This window comes from Myotis daubentonii, chromosome 1 (assembly GCF_963259705.1).
Source record: "Myotis daubentonii chromosome 1, mMyoDau2.1, whole genome shotgun sequence".
Classification (NCBI taxonomy): Eukaryota; Metazoa; Chordata; class Mammalia; order Chiroptera; family Vespertilionidae; genus Myotis; species Myotis daubentonii.
This window is the reverse complement of record NC_081840.1, coordinates 230,166,620-230,186,962: the sequence shown is the minus strand read 5'-3', so window position 1 is coordinate 230,186,962 and position 20,343 is coordinate 230,166,620. Positions and strand designations below refer to the sequence as shown.

General features: G+C 57.8%; 1 protein-coding gene across 5 annotated transcripts in view; it reads right to left on the bottom strand.

Moving 5' to 3' along the window:
• Positions 1-12,354: 12,354 nt before the first annotated feature.
• Positions 12,355-20,343, bottom strand: part of ZBTB49 (zinc finger and BTB domain containing 49) — a 17,711-nt gene continuing 9,722 nt past the window's right edge. For 2 of the 5 annotated variants that reach the window (XM_059675766.1, XM_059675768.1), the window contains exons 4-8: positions 19,802-19,848; positions 15,918-15,995; positions 14,737-14,902; positions 14,489-14,650; positions 12,355-13,450 (exon numbers count right to left, since the gene is read on the bottom strand). In XM_059675766.1, coding sequence (XP_059531749.1) covers positions 12,774-13,450; positions 14,489-14,650; positions 14,737-14,902; positions 15,918-15,995; positions 19,802-19,848 — 1,130 coding nt within the window. In that variant the 3' untranslated portion in view covers positions 12,355-12,773. The remainder of the gene's footprint in view (positions 13,451-14,488; positions 14,651-14,736; positions 14,903-15,917; positions 15,996-19,801; positions 19,849-20,343) is intronic. The other 3 variants (XM_059675769.1, XM_059675775.1, XM_059675784.1) reach the window with 2 other exon arrangements.

Sequence of the window (20,343 nt, the reverse complement as noted above, 5' to 3'; positions counted from 1 at the left end):
AGAGCGCGCGCCGCGCTGGAGGCGGAGGGAGAGGTTTCTCTGGTCCGGTCCCCTCCCCGCAGCCTCAGCCTCTCGCATCCCTGCGCCTCTGGAGAAGGCACGGCCTGGAAGGAAGGAGGGGCTCTAGCCGGCCCTGCTTGCCCCCCACCCACCCACCAGCGAGGGGCGCCACGGTCGCAGCTGCCCACAGAAGGCCCCATTTTGCAGACTTCCAGCCAGCCCGGCTGAGGGAGCCCCACCAGGAGCCGGGGAGGAAGGCGGCTGCTGGAGAAATGCTGTCCCCGAAGTCTTTTGTTCCCCACCTTGCCCGGGTCCCCCTGGCCTGGCCGTGACCCCAGGCTTCCCACCAGCCGCCGGGGACCGGGGGAGAACACACACACACACACACACACACACACACACACACACTGAACCCAGAGAGCCTGGTTCTGCCCACTGTGCCCTGAGCCAGAACATGACAGTCAGCAGTCGCTTGGCCTGGGTGCCCTGATTTCAAAACCCCCAGGAGGGCCCCACCCTTTCACAGATGAGGTCACTGATTCCTCTTCACCACTCAGGTCCCCAGCAGCCCCAAGGGGGCCTTTGATACAGGGCAGCCTGCAGGGCCAGGCTCTGGGCCCACTGCCCCTGGCCGCCTGGGAGGTGGTGTCCCCGCCGCCGGCCCTGCCACCAGCCTCAGCGCCTGGCCTCGGCGTCCTTTTCTCAAAGGCCCTTTGAAACAGGACTCGCACTGATGAGGCAGCTCTGTGTGCAGGTATCCACCTGGGCCCAGGCAGCCTGCTTCCTGACCCTTGACCCTTCCCGCAGCGGGCAAGGACGAGCAGTTAGCAGCTGCCCAGGGCCCGGCTGGGTGATGTCCTGGCACACTAAGGTCAGGGGTCAGGAGGAACCCGAGGGCTTCAGGGAGGGAGTGGCCTTGTCCCCATCGTAGGTGCCCTTGTTTCACAGGCGCCCGCGCGCTGTGGTCAGAATCCCACCGGGGTCGCTGCAGGGCGGGCTGGCCTAACCCTGGTGCACCCCCCTCCCCCTCATAGTCTCTGCCAACTGCGGACATACAGACAAGAAGGGCCCATGGTGGCTGTGCCAAGACAGCTGCGGACGGTCACGGTGCTGTCCCGGTTCTGGCTGGCGCTGCTCATTGGGACTTTGCTCATGTGGGTTTGGGGGGTGCCCAAACTGTGCCAGGCCCGTGACAGTGACACACAGGCAATGCCAAGGCGTGGCACACAGCCCACCCACCGGGAGCTTACGAGGAGGGAGATGAAACGGCTGGCCAGTCTCTGAGGGAAGCAGTGAGCCCCGGGGGGGCGGGGGGGCGGGGGGGGGCGGGGGCTGGTCACCTCCACACAGGGGGCTGCAGATAAAGGATGAAGTCCCCTGGGGAGGCCCGGGCGACAGCAGAGCAGACTTCGTGCGCAGGGAAGGCCTTCCAGGTGGGGAACAGAATGTGCGAGGCATCGCCACAAACCTGGAGGTTTAAAACAACAGAAAGGTGTTGTCTCAAGGTTCTGGAGGCCAGAGATCCGAAATGCAGGTGTCAGCAGGCCACACTGCCTGTAGAGAGAGCCTGCCCCTGCCTCTCCCAGCTCGGGTGCCCCAGGCATCCCTTGGTTTGTGGCCGCATCACTGCAGTCTCTGCCTCCGGGGTCGCGCGCCTCCTTAGTCAGGGTCTCATAAAGGCACTCGTTGGGCTTCTGGCCACTCAGATCACTCAGTCCTTCATCGAATCACATCTTACCAATTAGGTGTGGCCCAGGTCCCGGGAGCACACATGGGCATCCTGGTGTTGGGGGCACCATGGGCTCATTGCGGGCACAGCCTGCGTGGGCCCAGGGACTGGGGCACTCGGGGTTGCAGATGGCTCTGAGAGGGGCAGGGTCTCGGCCAGAGGCCAGGCTGGAGAGACCACAGACACAGAAACGGAGGCAGTGGTGGCTGCGGAGCAGGCAGACGTAGGTACCTGAGGCGCACAGCGCGAGGTCGGCAGGGCCTGGGCTCCCGCTAGACCCTGGTTTGGGCTGAGCACCCACAGCCTATAACCCCGAGAACCTCGCCGGGCTTTTGGCATGCGTTGGGTTTTTCTGAATGACTCTTCGAGGCTCTTCTAGGCTCACCGATCCTGGGGACAGGCCCATCACTGCGGAGCAATAGCAACAACCCCGGCCCCCAGCCACCCTCCCCTGGGCAGCCGGCTGCTGCTCCCTCAGCCTCAGGACAAGGCGGCTTCCAAGCCCCAGCCTGTCGCCGGCTTCCCTTGTCCCCCGGTTGGAGTGCTGACTGCGACAGCGGGAGGCAGAGTGACTCAGTCTGATTTCCAGGCCTGTCTCTCCCCCTTCCTTGCTGTGTGACTTTAGACAAGTTGCTTAACTTCTCTGTGCCCCAGTTTCCCCATCTATAAAATGGAGATGATAATACCTCCATCATAGTGGTGTTATGAGAATCAAATGAGTTATTATATCATTAAAAAAACAACACAGTGCCTGCTTGGGCTGTGGTTATGGCTTTGACCTCTAATCTCATACCCTGTGGTGTCTATTGGTAGCTTAGGCCAGAGCCGGGACGAGGTGGTGGGCGCATGTCCTGGGCAGGATTAGTGCCCCGAGTGACGGAGGAGTCTGCGGTGCTGGTTCCCCTTGCGCCCTCCAGACCACTCCCGGTGCCACCCTCTCCCCAGGGGCGGGAACTGCCCTGCAGAAACCCGTGCTCACCTCAGTGGCCGCTCCTGTCCCTCAAAGGTCACAGCTCCTCTGTGGCAGCTTCAGGTCCTCCCCCTGCCCTCCTGCTGGCCCAATCAGGCGGCCGACCGCCCCTTCGGGCCCACATCTGGCCACACCCCTGCAGCCTATCCCTGACACAGAGCTCCTCGAAGGCCCAGGCTAGCTGCCCCCTGAGGCCTCATGGCGACAAGACAGACAGGGGGGGAAATGTTGGGCCCGGCCTGGACCCTCTGCAGCCTCCAGGAAGACACGCTCCTCCCACCCTCCTGCAGGGAGCAGACTTAGGTGATGACGATGATGGAGAAGTACCTTCTCTGCCGTTACCTTTTTTCTTTCTAGCTTCGCACGAAGTCTAAAGAGGAAAGAGAGGTGTGATTACCCCCATTTCACAGAGAGCGGAGCCATAAGAACGGGCTGCAGCCACTGTATTAATCACAGCGAACATGTGTGAGTGCTGGCGAGAGCTCAGGCCTCCTTCTGGGGAGGGTCCCATTATGGTTCCATCTCGCAGATGAGACCACCGAGGCTGGGATGGGTGACACCTGGTCCTTAAGACGGTGGTTGGAAGATACGCTGGCAGAAAAAGGGAGAAACCCAGACACTTGGAGAGCTAGTCACAGGATGGGCTCCCAACCCCAAATGCAGCCCCTCCCCTCTGCTTCAGGCCCAGCCCTGCGCCCACACGCACACCCCGTGATGGGGAGCCCAGCTGGACCCCTGATTCCCCTCTGGACTCCAAGTTCACGGCCGGCCCCCAAATGGAGGAGGGTCGATACACCAAACCTGACGGCCCCTCCCCCCCCACCCCCAGGCCCTGAGTTCATGCGGGCCTTTCTCGTTAGTGGGGGAGTCACACCAGCAGAGCGGCCTTGGGCAAAGCCCCGCCTCTTCCAGGCCTCGCTTTCCCTCCCATAAAATGAGGGGTTGGGTTGCAATAACTTAGTTCCCCTCCAGCTGAGAAAAACCCCCTGACTTGGGTCACTGTCTCCACGACAAGAACGACCCGATGGATCAGAACCGAGGACAGAGGGCATGTGGGGGTCCGCGAGGTGCTGCCGGGGACCAGGGGAGGAAACTCTGGCCTTTGTGTCATTTACCCAGCTCTCCCCGCCTGGCTCGTAGCTTTCCAATATCGCCCCTCGCCAACTAAACACCGGTTTCCGCGCAGCAATAGCTCCTGTTAAATTATTTAGCTGGTAAATGATGAAAAGCACTTTGCCAAAGTAAAGAACCACAGAAAGGCCAAATCCTAATACAGCAATATCACTGTACGCTTGAATTAATTATTGGATTTTTTAAAAGCCCACAGATGGGCGAAGGCAATTCATTCACGCTCGGTGGAGCCAGGGTCCCTGGGAGAGTGGCTAAAATTCACGGGGCCCCCTGGGGGGGGAGGGGGTGCTGGAGTCAGTTCTGTGCAGGGCTGAGCTGCACTGGCGGGTGGGGGTGGCAGCTGGGCGTGACCTAATGGGCCTTTTCTGTCTGTGCTGTCTCTGGCCCTCGGCCGGGGCTGGGGTTTGGGGGGACGGAGTGAGATCTGAGCTGAGCTCCGGCTGCTGGCAGGGGCGGGATTCTTTTTCAGGCGTCCGCAGTGTGTGTGTGTCCTTTCCTCTGGGCGCAGTCCCCAGGTTTCTCGGGTCCGACTGGGGGATGAGGGAGGGTTCCTCATGATCAGATTTTCCAAAAGATTGAATTTTTACCCCTCGAGGTCTAGTTTTCCTAATTTTGGACCAGTCACTCTGTAATGCAAGGCACGTCGCCCTGCCTTCCAACACAGAGGACTTGGAAAGAGTGGGGTCGCTTGAAACACAGCTGGACCGGGCAAAGGGCTGGGGGGCCTCGCACCTGAGCCCCCAGGCTCCAGGCTTGGCTAGGGCCTTGCAGTCCCTGGTGTTTCTGTGACCTCTGACCTGGTCAGGGTCGCTGCCACCGTCCTTGCCACTCATCCCATCGGCTCCTTCCAGTTTGCTGTGAGCAGAGAATCTAATTGCCAAATGTATTAGAATGATATTTAAAAAAAGAGGAAGGCCCTAGCTGGTTTGGCTCAGTGGATAGAGCATCGGCCTGCAGACTGAAAGATCCCGGGTTCGATTCCGTTCAGGGCACATGCCCGGGTTGCCGGCTTGATCCCCAATGGGTGGCATGCACGAGGCAGCTGATGAATGATTCTCTCTCATCATTGATGTTTGTATCTCTCGCTCCCTCTCCCTTCCTCTCTGAACTCAATAAAATATCTATATATATAAAAGCCTTAGTGACCATTGTGACGGAAAGACTAGAACGACCGGGATGACTGGTCACTATGATGCGCACTGACCACCAGGGGGCAGACGCTCAACAGAGCTGCCCCCAGCCCACAGGCCCCAATCACCGATGGTGTCTGCCGGCCAACCTCCCAGTTCCCACCCCCCCACCCCACCCCGGCAGGTCCCAATCACCCGATCAGGGTCGGGCCCCAGGCTGGGACAGGGAACTGGGGGTGGGTGGCGCAAGGGCGGCGAGGGAAGGAGGAGGCGGGAGGCAGGGAACCTGATTGGTCCTGATCACAGGCCAGGCCTAGGGACCCCACTCGTGCACGAATTTCGTGCCCTGGACCTCTAGTATTTTTAAAAAGAGTAAGGAAGCTGCGATTGTGTCCCCTAAAAATTCACGTCCACCTGGAACCTCAGGGTGTAACTTTGGAAACTGGGTCTTTGAAGATGTAATTTGTTGCGGGTCTTGGGACGAAATCACCCTGGATTTAGGATGAGCCCTAAGTCCAATGACTGGTCCAACGTCTCCTTATGAGATAGCTCGCGAAATGGTTGCTGTCGGCAGTTGGTGGCGGTGGGGAGGGTGGCGGGCGGGGCGAGATGACGCTGAGGCGCGCGATGCTCATGGCTGACACTCGATGGCATTCACGCGACAGGCTCCGTGTTAAGACTTTACGGGGATTAACGGCCTCGAGCTGGATGTGTGCAGTCGGGCCATTGTCAGAGCCCTTCCCCACCTGTGGCAGGGCCGAGACTCGAACCCGGAGCCCCTGCTCTGCCACTGTGGCAGCCAGCTTGGGGGACGCTGGGGCTGTGTGTGCATGTGGATGTGCACATGTGTGTGCATGTGTGTGTGCATGTGTTTATTGTGTGTGTACTTATGTGTGTGCATGTGTGAATTTGCATTGTGCATGTGTTGTGTATGTATGTATATGCATGTGTGTACTGTATGCACATGCCCGTGAGTGCATGTGTATGTGTCTGTGTGTACGTGTGTGGTGCGTGTGCGCACATGCCATGTGTGCCTGTGTGTGCGTGTCTTGCACACCCTCGAGAGGAGCCTGGCGCCTGCGAGGGAGGCTCTGCCTGCTGGCTGCGCCGCATGGCTCCAGGAGGGCGGAGCTGGGCTGAGGGGACAGCTTCCCAGGAAGCCCTCCTCACCTCAGGCAAGACGGCGAGAGACTGGGAAGGGACCAGAGAGCCCTGTGTGGCCGGCCTCCATGAGCTTCCCCACCAGCCGAGGCACAGCCCCGCTCCGCTCAGAAATCTCCGCAGCTCAGGCTGGCTCTCTCCCACCCCAGGCTCCCCATGTCCTCAGCTCAGGCGCAGTAACAACGTCTGCAGGACGGAGGCTGAGGCAGGTGAGGCAGGCTGGTCCGCCCACCCCCACCCCCCCAGGCTGGAGGCTGAGGCAGGTGAGGCAGGCTGGTCCCCAGGCCTCTCTCCTTGGCGGGTGGACGGCCGTCTTCTCGGTGTTCTCAGATGGCCGTCCCTCCGGGCGTGTGTGTCCCAATTTCATCGTATGAGGACACCCGTCGCATTGGATCAGGGCCACCCTAGTGACCTCATTTTAACTGAATCACCTCGTATCCCCAAACGCAGTCGCCCTCTGTGGTCCGGGGTTAGGAGGGGAACGTGTGAGGCTGGGGGTGGGGTACATGACTCGGCCGTGACCCGCGAGCGCACAGTTTCAGGTCACACCTGGCCTGGTCCCTTCCCGGCTGTGGGTCCCTCCTCTGAACCATCGGTCACACGAGAACCCAGAAGGGTGCCCTCGGGTTTTCCGCACCCACAGCGCCCGCTGCACAGCACGCGCTGCATAAAGAACACGCCCGTGGGTGCTGGGCCCGCTCCCAGCTGCCGAGGCCGCCTGGGGCCAATCCCGGGCCGGGGCTCTTCAGCTTCCTCTCTAACCCCTGCACCCCGCCCGGCCGTGGGAGTGAGGGAGGCACCTTATTAGCTGCACACTAACTACCTGCAAGGAAACAGAGGCTTACCAAGGTCAAGTCCTTGCTCAAGGTTGCGTAGCCGGGAGGTGGGGGTGGGTCAGGCTGTCTGTGCTTCCCCTCTGCCCTCTGCCCTCTGCCCTCTGAGCTCTGGGGGGGGGGGGGAGGGGGAGGTGCAGAAACGGGCTCGATCATTGCCCCCCTCCCCCAGTCCCAGCAAAGGGCCTTTGTGGAATAGATTCTCCACCACGTGCCTCAGTTGCCTTGATGCGACTTGAAACAGGCGGGAAATGGGGGCGGGGGAGGGTCGAGACGTTTATTCTGTGCTCTGTGTCATCCTGGCCTCCAGAGGTTGTTTCTGAACCTCCGACAACGACCCCTGAGCGTGAAATGAAAACGCTTTCCCAGCCGAAGAAGCGACCGTTGGAGTGAGACGGGAGCGGGGCTGGGAGGGCACCGCTGTTTTCCCACCAGATGGATGGTGCTGTCCGTTACCTGCTCCCGAAGCCGCTGGGCGGTGGATGCCTCTCGGCTTTCGTCCCAGGAGCTTTCGCTCAGGATCAGATCACCTTTCAGCCAGGAGCCTGGGATGGCCGCCTGGGAGACTGCCAGCAGGACGGGACCCTCAGCGAGTCCCCGTGTCCCCACTGCTAACGGCAGGGCTCGGGGTCCGGAAAGCGAGCTTCCTCCGATGTCCGGTGTCGGGAGGGGGACCGCGTCTGCCTGGGGTTCACCAGGTCGCAGGCGCCATTCCCAGGGCACTTCCTCTCGCCCAGCCTCCCCACGGGGAGGGGGGGCAGGGTGGGGCGGAGGGGGGCAGGGGGAGGGGGAGGGGGAGGGGGCAGCACTGTTGCCCCTCTTACAGCAGCAGGAAGTCACCAAACACAGATCTGAACCAAGCACAGCTCACCCCTAACCACACTGTCCCCCCTGCCTTATCCCACGGCCCGACTCCCCCACCAGAGTTCAGAGAGCTGGAGGATCTGTTCACTCTCCCCAGACCTAAAAGACAGCCTCCGGAACCTTTCTAACAGGTGCAGCCGCAGGGCCGCGGGCTGGCTCTCCATTCTTGTGGTTGGTGGTGGCGGGCAGGGGGTGGGAGGTGGTGGCGGCGGGGCAGGGGGCGGGAGGTGGTGGCGGCGGGGCAGGGGGCGGGAGGTGGTGGCGGCGGGGCAGGGGGCGGGAGGTGGTGGTGGCGGGGCAGGGGGCGGGAGGTGGTGGCGGCGGGGCAGGGGGCGGGAGGTGGTGGCGGCGGGGCAGGGGGCGGGAGGTGGTGGTGGCGGGGCAGGGGGCAGGAGGTGGTGGCGGCGGGGCAGGGGGCGGGAGGTGGTGGCGGCGGGGCAGGGGGCGGGAGGTGGTGGCGGCAGGGCAGGGGGCAGGAGGTCGGGTCGCACAGGTTACTTGGGCCCAGGCTAGCTGTTGGCGGGACAGGCGCCGCCTGCTCTCTGCTCCTCGCCCCATCCTAGGAGGTATTTCCTCCTGTTCTCCCACGGAAGCGCCACAGGTGCGGAGGCCAGACATTGCAGGGCCGGCCGTGGGGCCCCTGGTGTGCGGCCCCTGCCCGCAGCTTCGAAGGGCACCCTCCAGTCTCCGCTGCCGTCAGTCACTCTGCCCTCTCCTCGGGCCCCACCCTCCTGTCGCCCTCGCAGGGGAGCCAGGCCACAGGGACAGCCCAGGACCTTCCACGTAACCCCATCTGCGAAGCCCTTTCTCACAGAAGGTGGCGAGCGTGGGTCCCGGACTGGGACCTGGTCCCGCGGGGGAGCTGTCACTCAGTTGCCACCCTGTGATGGGCTGCCTGGCGTGTCCCCTGGCAAATCCCTGTGCTGAAACCCTGCCCACTTCATGCTCAGGTTGAGCTGACATGTATGTGGGTGCTCGCCACCCAGCGCCGGCTCCCGGCATCGACCTCTCGCCTCGCTCCAGCCCTGGTCCTATGGGGTGGGCGTGTGCCATCCTGTCCCACCGCCCGGCAGCACCTGTCGGTTCTCTGGACACCCCTGGCTACGTGTCTCCTCCCAGCGCCGTGGAACCTCCGGGAGTGGGTGTCTGGGTCACAGGGCTGGGCCTGCCACGGCGCAGCCTCGTCTCTGCTCCCCAAAGCACGTTCTCACCTCTCCCTCTCCTTCCCCTGTGATGCCACTGGGCCCGGCAGGTCCCCTGCCACAACCCAGACCCCTCATTAGTCACACTGCAAGGTCCCCCTGCTGTGCAAGGTGGCAAAACGGCGTCCCGGGACCAGGCCAGCCTCTCGGCGCCCGGCTGGCTGACGACAGGGCCTCTCCCAGGCAGCTGTGCAGGTGGCCTGACGGGGCTCGGTGGCAGCTCCGGTGGTGGGTGGGGCAGGCCCCCGGGGCCCACACAGGTGCGCACAAACGAGCACAGGCGTGGGCTGTCTGCCGTGGCCAGGGCACCCACGGCCAGGGCACCCACGGCCAGGGCACCCGCGGTGAGGGCACCCACGGCGAGAACAGAAGTCAGCTCCACCAGCTTCAAAGACAGGCCCGCCCCCCATTCAGCACCCACCCCACTCTGGGCAGGGGCCGGGAGCAGCCGGGTGCCCCGAGGCCTGCAGGGCTGGCAGGAACGTGGGACCTCGGCCCACACCCTGCACACGGGAACTGGGCCGGGGGCCCTTCACATCAGATGTCAGATTGCAGCCTTGATCGCTGGCTGGGCCTTCGACAGCCAGGAAAGGGTGCCCGCTGTGTTGTCCCCGAGGGACTGGGGAAGCCACAGGACCTGCCGGGGTCACCGGGCCGGGTCCAAGGACAGACGCGAGAAAGCGTGGACTTGCCCTTCTCCCTCCTGGGGGTCAGGCGCCTTGCTTTAGGGAACCTGGTACCCCCAACCCCCGGAGCTCATAAACGTGATGGAGAACTTCCTACACGGGGGTCCCCCTGGGCCCAGGACGGAGGCTGCTCCCCACAGTCGGGCCTCATGGCGAACCCTTCCCCTCGGCCCTACCCCCGCCTCTGCCCGCCATGACCGTGCCCGGCCGTGCTAGTGCATTCATTCTCGTCTCCGTGAAGGGCGCGGACAGAGGCAGGGCCGTGGGCGCGGGCAGCCCCCGCTCGTAGGTGTCTCGCGTCCGGTGGTGAGGCAGGTCCGAAACCAGGGAGGGCGGGTCCGGGGCCGCCTGCGCACGGAGTCCCCTCATGCTTCCCTGGGACATCGCGTGGGCACTGGAGGCCGGGATGTGGTCAGCACTCGGGAGGGAAACGAATGAGCAAGGGACGCCCTTCCTTAGGCCTGTCCTCCGCTGGGAAGGCGAGGGCTACCTGGTCAGCTTCCTGGGGAGCGTGAGGGGCTCAGGCGGGGAAGGAGCTTTGAAAATGCAGGTGCCCGGGCCCCGGCTCTGCTCCCTGTGAGAGCTGTGCCGCCATCTGGTGGCTGGATGGAAACCCCACACCAAGCAGCCTGCGCAGGGCCAGGTCTGGCGGTCAGGTCAGGTCACGCAGAGGGCATGTTTGTGGAGCCCCGCTGGCCGCAATCCCCGACCTGTGCGGGGCCTTCACGAACACCCCGGCTGAAGGCGCGGCGGGACTGTGCGCAGGGACTCAGAGCGTTGATGGTAACACACTTTTTTTTTTTAACAAGGGAAGACGTTGATGAGAATTTGCTGCCTGAAAAGGCAAAGAAGTGCATAGGGTACGGGCTGCCTGACAAATGTTTCAGTGGGGCACTGATTTGTGTCTGATTGGAGAGGCAGCGCCTGGAAGGAAATACCAAGATGTAACAGTGCACCACCTCCCTGGGTGGAAGGGGGTGGGTAAATGAGGACGCACAGGGCGCATCTGACCGTTTGCTGTCCCAGCCGGTGTCCACACACCTCCCAGCCTCGCAGTGGGAGATGGGAGGGAGGAGGGGCAAGTTCACAGGAGACCTTGTGGCTGTGGGGCTCTGTGCAGGGCGCTGTGCCCCCGACCTCGGGCTCTCCGTCTGCTGCCCGGGCGGAGTGCAAGGGCGGTGGGAAACCAGGAGTTGAACCTGAATCTGACTTCAAAGCCGGTCCTCTCCTCTGCAGCCATGCTGCTTTTCTGCGACATCCCGCCTCCCCGTCTCATTGGTGCCTGTGATTCTGCGTGAGAAATGACAGGGTCGGGTGCCTTCACTCCGGTCCTTTGTGCAGTTTTACAGGCAAGTACCTTGCTTGTGCCGCAGGTAACTCTTTTCATGTGCTGATCCTGTTTTGAAATCACAGGACACGACTCATTCCCACACAGGCAGCAGGTGTGCTGAGGGTTGGGGGATGCGTTTAGGAAGTCGACTAGCGGCCGGACCTGGGCAGCAGGGCTGTGGGCGAGGGGTCATGGGACGCTTGGAGGAACAGAGATGCTCATCTCAGACTAGAAAAGAAAACGAGAGAAGGCTGAGGCTCAGAGCCCGCCATGGCCTGACAGCGAGGGGCAGCCAGGACGCAGCTCAGTTCTGATGGTGTCTGAAGCCCACTGTCCCAGATGGCCAAGCCGAACTGGGACCTGTCCTTGAAGGAGGAGCCCTTCATTTTGCTACTATGGCCTTTAGATTAATAAAAATGCTGGAGGAAACACATTATATAGCAAGGCAAGTTTCATTTATTCAAATTATAGTATGAGTTTCATCCTATATAATAAAGAGCTAATATGCAAATGGTCATCACACCCTCATGCCCTCATGCTGTCACGGCTCAGACACTCAACACTGGGGGAGAGGAATGGGGACCAGCCAGGCACAAATGAGCTCGCGAGAGAGGAATGGGGACTAGCCAGGCTGCGGCCCGGGGGAGGGACAAGCCGCCCGCCCTGCAGTCCTGGGTGCAGCAGCTGCGCCTACGCCTGTGGCTTGGCCTGGGAGAGGGACAAGCTGCACGCCCCACAGTCCCGGGCACCAGCGACTGGGGCTACAGCCCGGGAGAGGGACAAGTTGCCCGCGCCGCGGTCCTGAGCACCTGCGGCTGCTGCTTAGGCGAAGCCGCCCGGCCCATGGTCCCTTTCGGCTGTGGCCGGCCTGGACACCTACAGCCAGCTGGTCCTGGGTGCCTGTGGCCGGCCAGAGAGAGGGAAGCCCGGGTCCCGGGTGCCTGCAACCAGCCGGAGGAGGGAATCCTGGGTCCTGGGTGTGGGGTGAGGCAGAGGTGGTTAGGAGCAATCAGGCTGGTAGGGGAACAGTTAGGGGTGATCTGGCAGGCAGGCAGGCAAAGGTGGTTAGGGGCGATCAGGCAGGCAGGCAGAGGGGTTAAGGGCAATCGGCAGGCAGGCAGGAAGGTGAGCAGTTAGGAGCGAGTGGTCCCGGATTGTGAGACGCAGTCGGACATCCCCCGTGGGGTCCCGGATTGGAGAGGGTGGGTGCAGGTCGGACTGAAGGACCCCCCCTCCCCTGCACATTTTTTGTGCACTGGGCCTCTAGTATACAAATAACATCTGTGTAAATAAAAATAGAAAATGCTATAAATTTCAATCATGTAAAAATGCAAAAATATTTGTATTTTACATGTGTGTATATATATATATATGTTTTCCCTTTAGCATAACCACAATGTACAGTAGTTGCCCCCAAGTCCACACGCCATCATGCCAGCCAGTCAGTGGACGGCTTCTCCAGCCCTTGGCTTCTGTGACGCCAGCTCCCACTCTAGCGTCTGCTTCCACAGTGAGCTGGGGCCTTTCCTCCCAAACCCCAAGCTCAGGAGGCTTTCAGTTACCAGCCACGTCAGGAGGGACCGTCCCACGTGTCAGGCTGGCGAGAGGGCGTCGCAGGGGATGGCTGCCTCCTGGACATCGGCCTCCTGGAAAACGCACCCGCGGCTGAGCAGCGCTGTGTTGGCATCGCAGCGTGGGTATCACTGGGGTCGGCGTAGCGGCATCAGCATGCCAGCATCACTGCTCCAGCTCGCCCTCGTTCTGCAGCGTCTTCATCGCCAGCCCCCACAGAGTCATGCTGGAAAAGAAGGGCCCCTCTGAGTTCCTGTACGCCGCGCCTGACACCCAGCTGCCCAGGGGGTCGCCGCAGGGATTGTCCAGAGTGGCCAGAGATGGGCGGACTATGGCCATGCTGTCCGTGGGCAGCGGCCCGTTGCTGGTGGAGGCGTTGGCGGCTGAGTAAGCGAAGGCCTGAGGCTGCGTTTGCTGCCCGGGGGCCTTGGCGAGTTTGCCAGGATCCGCACTGAGCTTCTCCGGGTTGCTGACCCCACGTGGCTGAGGCGTGGACCGGAACTTACAGAAGGAGCCGGCAGAGTGGCCGTCAAATTCTGTCACGGGCTCGTCCACTGGATGGATGGGGAGCTTCACAGACACGGGCATCAAAGTCACAGACACGTCCTGGGAGAAGGAGTCGGAGCTGGGAGCCTTGTCCAGGTCGGAGGCCTCGACGGCGTGGGCGAGCTGCCGCAGCGCGTCCCGGCCCCCATCGTCCATGCGGTAGTGCATCCGCCGGTGCCGCCGCAGCACGGCCGAGCGGGTGAAGCACTTGTCACAGATTTCACACGTGTACGGCTTCTCCCCGGTGTGCGTGCGGAGGTGCCTGCGGAGGTCACCGGATCCCCCGAAACTTTTCCCTGCGCAGAGAGAGAGGTCCTCTCAGAAGTGGGCATTGGGACATGAGTGGAGTGGAGCCTGCCACCACCTGCTCTGCCCTTCTCTCCCCTCTGCCCCCAGCAGCCCCCTCCCGCCTGCCCCCTGGGTGTGGGGCCTCTCAGTGCCAGCCTCCTGGACCCTGTCTGCCTGCACAGGAGCCCCCGCTGGGCAGGCAGCTGCCACCTCTGCCGGCTGGTGGGTGCTGGAAACCCTGTCAGTTTCGTTTAAATTTCTGTGAACCTAGAGCAGCCGATCTATAATGAGAAACACTTTCCTCGTGGCATCTGTGCACTCACTGTCACTACAATTCTGCCCATATTTCCCCGGGTTCTATGTCCTTTCCCTGCCCATAGCATCAAGGTGGGGATTTGCTTCCACAGTCAGAGTTGGTGAGGGGATCAATAACCTTATAGAGAAAAAAAAAATAACCTTATAGAAGCATAGCGTCATTACAGAGGAGTGAACACTACATACGTATGTACAGGTATGTTTAACTGCTCCCTTGTCTGCATGTCGCTCTATTTGAATTCTCGGCCCTCCAGCCCTGGTCAGGCAAAGGTGGGCTATCTATAAAAAACTGCCTTTCAACAAAACTAGCTGTCGATGCCCACGTGTTCAATTTTTTTCTGTTAACCTGAAAATAAAAGGCCTTTCAAAGCAAGAGGCAACAGGCATTTAATTGAGGTCAGTTAAGAATTGAGGAAGCACTGAGAGAGGCAGAAACCCGCCTAGTGTTCTGATGGGAGACAAAGGCGGGAGGTGTGTATGAGAAAGGGAAGGGGACAGTGACTCCCTAGAGGGAAGGCGCTGCTACTGCTGCAGACGAGCTAACTTAGTGATGCTAATTCTAAACCAGTTTTTAATTTTCACTCCAGTGGTCATCAGACAGCAGTTAGAACAACTGCGCCCTTGTCTCTGCAAACAGTTCTCTGGACAGAGTGTGGCCCTGGGCCCCGTCCAAAGTTAGCACGTGGGACGGGACGGGACGGGACGGGCGGCCTGGTCTGTGCGCCACTCACCGCAGGCCGTGCAGCTGTAGGGCCGCTCCCCCGTGTGCCGGACGCGGTGCCTCACCAGCTTCCTCTGCATGTTGAAGGACTTCCCGCACTCGTCACAGGTGAACACTCTGTCAGCCGTGTGTGTCTTCTTGTGCTCCTTCAAGTTGCTGAAGTTGCTAAAGCCTGGAGAGACCACGACAGGTCAGCGGAGGACCGCGCGCGCCAGGCAGGGCCTCCAGGAGGGAAAGGAAAGGAAAGCGCAGCCATACCTCGGCCACAGGTGTCACACAGGTGCGGCTTCTCTCCCGAGTGAATGACGATGTGGCGCTGGACATCCCCAGAGGCTGCAAACCTGCAATGGATGTGAAACGCAGCTGAGAGCCCGTCCACCTCACAGCACCGGGCAGCGCGAGGCACGGAGGGCAGCTGCCCCACCTTCTTGACTTCATCTGAAATGGGCATTAAAAATATCTTTACCTGCCCCCCCCCCCGCCCCCTTAAAGGAAAGTAGAAAATAATGCAGGGTTTTGTTTGTAAGACACTTTTTCTACCTAGCGGCATCAATCTTTCTTCTTCAGAGATGGCCACCACCGGCTCAGCGTAGGGAGTCATTCCCGCCCAGGCCTGGGATAGGAAATCTAGGTGCGTTCCCTCCCGCCACCCTAGAGGAATGACAAAAGGGAGGACGGGTGGCTGGGAAGGTTGGACTTCTTTGTTTCTACCACCTGCTTCCTGCACAAGTGACTCTGACTGCGCCATGGCCGTCTCTCCCTCACAGACCAGAGAGAATTTGCATGCTACCATCACAGCACTTACAGCAGCAGGTGGCTGATAGGTACTGACTGAATGGATGGCTAAATGAATGGCTATAAAGGCAGGTGACTGGTACGGTCTGGGCTGATGCCTGTTGTCCAGCATGACTGTCAGAGGAGAGCATGTGGACTCTGATACCTGACCCCTGGGGGGCGGGCAGCCAGCGTGCGGCTGTGTGCATGCGGGAGGGACCCTCTCCGCACTGCACCTCACCGCCACAATGAGACTGCGCCAAGTGCCCGGGCTGGGCTCCGCCTGCCTTCCTGCTGCTTTTCCCACAGCCGGAGGCTGGGCTGGGCAGCCAGGCTGCAAGTCTCACGTCCCACTAGGTACTCACCTCCCAGGGCACTCATCTGCTTTCATGGCCATTTTTAGAAAGAATGGACATTTCAGTGTAAAATCATTCTGTGTCACATAAAATCCCATTTCTAAGACTTCTGTCCTGGGTGTTCCTTCTCTGAATGACTGTCCTTGCGCTTTTGTTACTCATCTGTGACATACAAGGCTAGGCAGAGGGTCCGACGGGCCTGCGCTCCTCCGTGGAGTGAGCCCCACGTGGCTTGTGTGCGAGCCCTCAGAGCACTGCTCTCCATGGAAACCGGACCAGAGGGCCCTACAGGCGAGGACAGCCCAGCACTGACCTCTTGCCACAGACTTCGCAGATGTACGGCTTTTCACCAGAATGCCGACGCAAGTGAGTCTGCCAGTTACCGGCCTGCAAGAAAGGAGAAGCACAGCACACCAATAACGAAAGGGCTTTTGGAAAGCAGGTCACACACACTCACATGGAAGACTGGCAGGTTTACCAGGTTCCAGTCCACCTTCCAAGGAAGACTAGACACACACTGAGAAGGAGCCACGTGCAAGAGGAAGGACCGCCGGTTCCAACTGGGGCTGTCCCCACTCTGGTTTCTCCACTGTGCTCCAGGGCCCAGGGCTGCACTGGCTGCCCCATCACGGGCCTGCCCTGGGCCGCTTCTCTCTTAAATGGGCGACACAGTGCAGGGTGCCGTGGAGGTTGCCAAGCTTGTACTTTAAACAGACCTTGATGTATTATTTCATATATTTTTAAACTTGAACCATCTATATGCAAGTAGCACTTGAGAAAAGCAGCAGCGCTTGCATGTGGCTACTCCCTGTTGTCTCCCTGCCTTGGTTAATAAAGGTACGACTCCCCGAGCAGCACCCCCTCTGCAGCGGCTGCTCTGCCTGGTGGGCTGTCACGCTGTCCTGTGTGCAGAAACGAAATCAGGAGTCACTGCAGTCCTCCGTGGCAGGGACGCCAGGCTCCTGGTTTCTGATGCCAGCAGGGCTTTACCAAGAACGCCTGATTTAAGGGAGGCCGCGGAGCCGACTGCCAGTGCTCAGCAACAGGCCGTCAATATTAAATGGCCCGCAGTGAGGCTGAGACTGCAGATGCCTCAGACATTAAGCACTCCGGCTACTGCTTCCCACTCGGACGTGGAGGAGAATTCCCCACTGTGGAGGCTTCAGTTAACAGTCTCTGTCACATCCCTACTTAATATTTTATAGAGTTCTGTTAAACACAAACACTGAAATAAGTGAGCATACCCACGGGAAACAATGCTCAGGCGTTATGCACAGAATAAGCCATGAAGGGGGCGTGAACAGTAATACCAACTAACACACCTGGCTTTGTAAATCTGCATTTTTAAAAAAATATGTTTTTTTACTAGAGGAAAAATTCAGGGCACAGGTAGGGTCCCTAGGCCTGGTGGGTGATCAGGGCCGATCGGGGCCTTCCGGCTGTCAGCCAGGGCCTCCCTTTGTTCCGCGCCACCCCCTGGTGGTCAGCACACATCCTAGCGAGTGATTGAACTCCCGAGGGGAAAATTTGCATATTGGGCTTTTATATATATAAATTGATTTCAGAGAGGCAAGGAGAGGGAGAGATAGAAACATCAATGATGAGAAACACGGATATGCTCCCTACTGGGGAGTGAGCCTGCGACCCAGGCATGTGCCCTTAACAGGAATCAAACCCGGGACTCTTCAGTCCACAGGCTGATGCTCTACCCACTGAGCCAAACCAGCTAGAGCTCAATCTGCAATTTTTTAAAAGAATTAAATGCAAAAGACAGTCCATGGTGACAGGTTTGAAGATGGGTCTGAAGTCCACCTGTGGGTGGAAACATACAAACGTGCAGGAACAGAAACTGAGGTCGGGATTTTCTGTAACGACATGGAAGTCTTTCTGTCTGTCAGACACTGAGAAACACTGTGTTACATCCTACCTTTTAGAATATGATACATATGGTTTACACAAAATCTCGGGTTTATTTTAGGTAACCAAAGAAAAAGAACTTGGCAAGCCCTGACCGGTTTGGCTCAGAGGATGGAGCGTCGGCCTGTGGACTGAAGGGTCCCAGGTTTGATTCCGATCAAGGGCGTGTACCTTGGTTGAGGGTACATTCCCAGTGGGGAGTGTGCAGGAAGCAGCTGAACCGATGTTTCTCTCTCATCGATGTTTCTAACTCTCTATCCCCCTCCCTCTCCCTTCCTCTGTATAAAAAATCATAAAATATATTTTAAAAAATTAAGAAAAAAGAACTTAGCAAAATATTAGGAAATACCCAGGTTTTAACAGAATGACTATGAATAATAATAATAAAGTGACTGCCCAGCCAGTGTGGCTCAGTGATTGAGTGTTGACCTATGAACCAGGAGGTCACAGCTCAATTCCTGGTCAGGGCACATGACAGGGTTGTGCAGCAGGCAGCTGATTAATGATTCTCTCTCATCATTGATGTTTCTCTCTCTCTCTCTCCCTTCCTCTCTGAAGTCAATAAAAATATATATTTTTTAAAATAATAGTATAAAGCGACAAATGCTAGTAGCAATATATATCTGGTCTAGTAGGCCTTCACACACATTACCACGTTACCCTTAGTAACTGGCACTGACATCTATTTTCTAGACGAAAACGAGGTTCAGCTAAGGGGGTTGCTCCAGTTCCTCAGCTGGGCCAGGAATGAATGCCGCCTTACTGAGGGGAACCCTGAGGACAGCACATTTCTGTGGCTAAACTAGCTTGTGTTGAGCACTCAGTGTGACAAGGCCACGGTGTCCTCAGGAAGCAGCCTCCTGGAGTGAAGTAACACACCCCTGGCTGTGTTAGACCAGTCACTTCCAAATTTCAGAAAAGCTCATCAGTCATGGAACAATTCAAACAGCACCGTCTGCTCAGCTGTTAAATGAGATCCCTCCTTCCCAGCTGTTTTGTAAACTATGTATGAAGATAGAAATTGTCTCTGAATCATTCCTAGCAATGCTGCATTGTCCCTTTTTAAGTCAAGCATAGCAACTGTTTATTTTCCAAGTAAATATCATCGAATGGTCTTCCACTCAGTATTATAAGCATAGTGAAAAAATTTTAAAAAGGTTTCTTTAGGTATTTAATAGTGGAAATGAATAATGGAAATAATTATTTTTCCCCACAGAAAGGAGCACATATTAGTCTGACAAATTATATAAAAGTACATTAAATAATAGAAAAATTCAGGCAAAAATGTTCAATAATGCGTTCAGATAATTTATATCAAATTATGTGGCAAATTGGGGCCCAGATTGTTTGACCTTTGTTAAGTTTTTAGTTGTAGTAAACTTTGCTATGCTCTAATTATATGCTAAGGACATAGATCACATCTTAGAAATTACCTATATATAGCGGATCCACGAAAACTCTGGTAAGAGGTAATAACAATAATAGCTGTCAAGTGCTAGATGCTACTACGAATGAAGCACTTGACTAAGTTGCAAGCAGTGTTTCATGTAATCATCACAATGTCCTTAAAAAGGAGTGTTGTCCCCATTTTACAGAGCAGACTGGGGAAGGAGGACCGAGCTGTGGACAGCGCTGGACAGCGTCAGGGCCCAGCATTGGGGGGGGGGGGGGCGGGGGGGGGCGGGCGGTGAACACTTATCTTGTTTCAGAAGGAAAAAGAGGCTGCATTAAAAATGTTCTCTACAACACTGCATCTCTAGGTTCCTTTAGGCCTAGTGCCCAGATCAGCACACAGCCCATCGGACACAATAAACATTGGCTGGATGAGAGATTTAATACTTCACCTTAATAAGGATCAGCTACAGGCAGCAAAAGCAGAGAATGCAAACCGGTCTGTTGTCCAACATCCTAACATCTACAGTCCCAACAGGAAGGAGGAGGCATCTGGCTGAATGCAGCCCAGCCTCATTTGCAGCCTCCAGATGTGAGCTCAACATGGTTTACTGCATCTCTGAGAGGATAGACTCGGACTGCACCCACCCAGGGGACGGGTGGGTTGTGAAGGGTCCTCACACTTATGAAAAATGGCATGTTTTCCCCAATGTACTAGGATTTTGTTTTCTTAAAAATTATTTTCTCCTGATGTAGACTAGTCTTTAAGTTACAGATACCTTCAGAGGCTTCTCTTGCAACTCCAATGCATGTCTTACTTATAATAAAAATCAACACTAGGTTTCAGGTTTCCAACTATTAACAATAAATAAAAGTATTCCCACCTGAGAGAAATGTTTCCCACAAATGTTACATTCAAAAGGTTTCTCACCTAAAACAAAACAAAACAACAGCTTGTAAAATCATTTGTATTATCTGCACAACCATTTTCTGTTTAAAATGCTTAAACTATCCCGTGTCCACCACTCCAAGCAGAGACTACGTTCCTCATCCAGCGTGTATGAAAACCGGAGTCCCACCTCTTCCTCGTCTCTCGTCCTTAGAGAGTGGGCAGGGATGACAAACTGAAATCTGTGATTAGTTTCCTCTAAAAAATCAAACTGTACCCTAGCTGATTTGGTTCAGTGTATAGAGCATCGCCTGCAGACTGAGGGTCCTGGGTTCGATTCTGGCCAAGGGCACATGCCCATGTTGTGGGCTCGATCCCCCGTGTGGGGTGTGCAGAAGGCAGCCAATCCATGATTCTCTCTCATCACTGATGTTTCTATCTCTCTCTCTCTCTCTCTCTCTCTCTCTCTCTCTCTCTCCCTCTCCCTTCCTCTCTGAAATCAATAAAAATATGTTAAAAAAATCATATTGTTCTCCA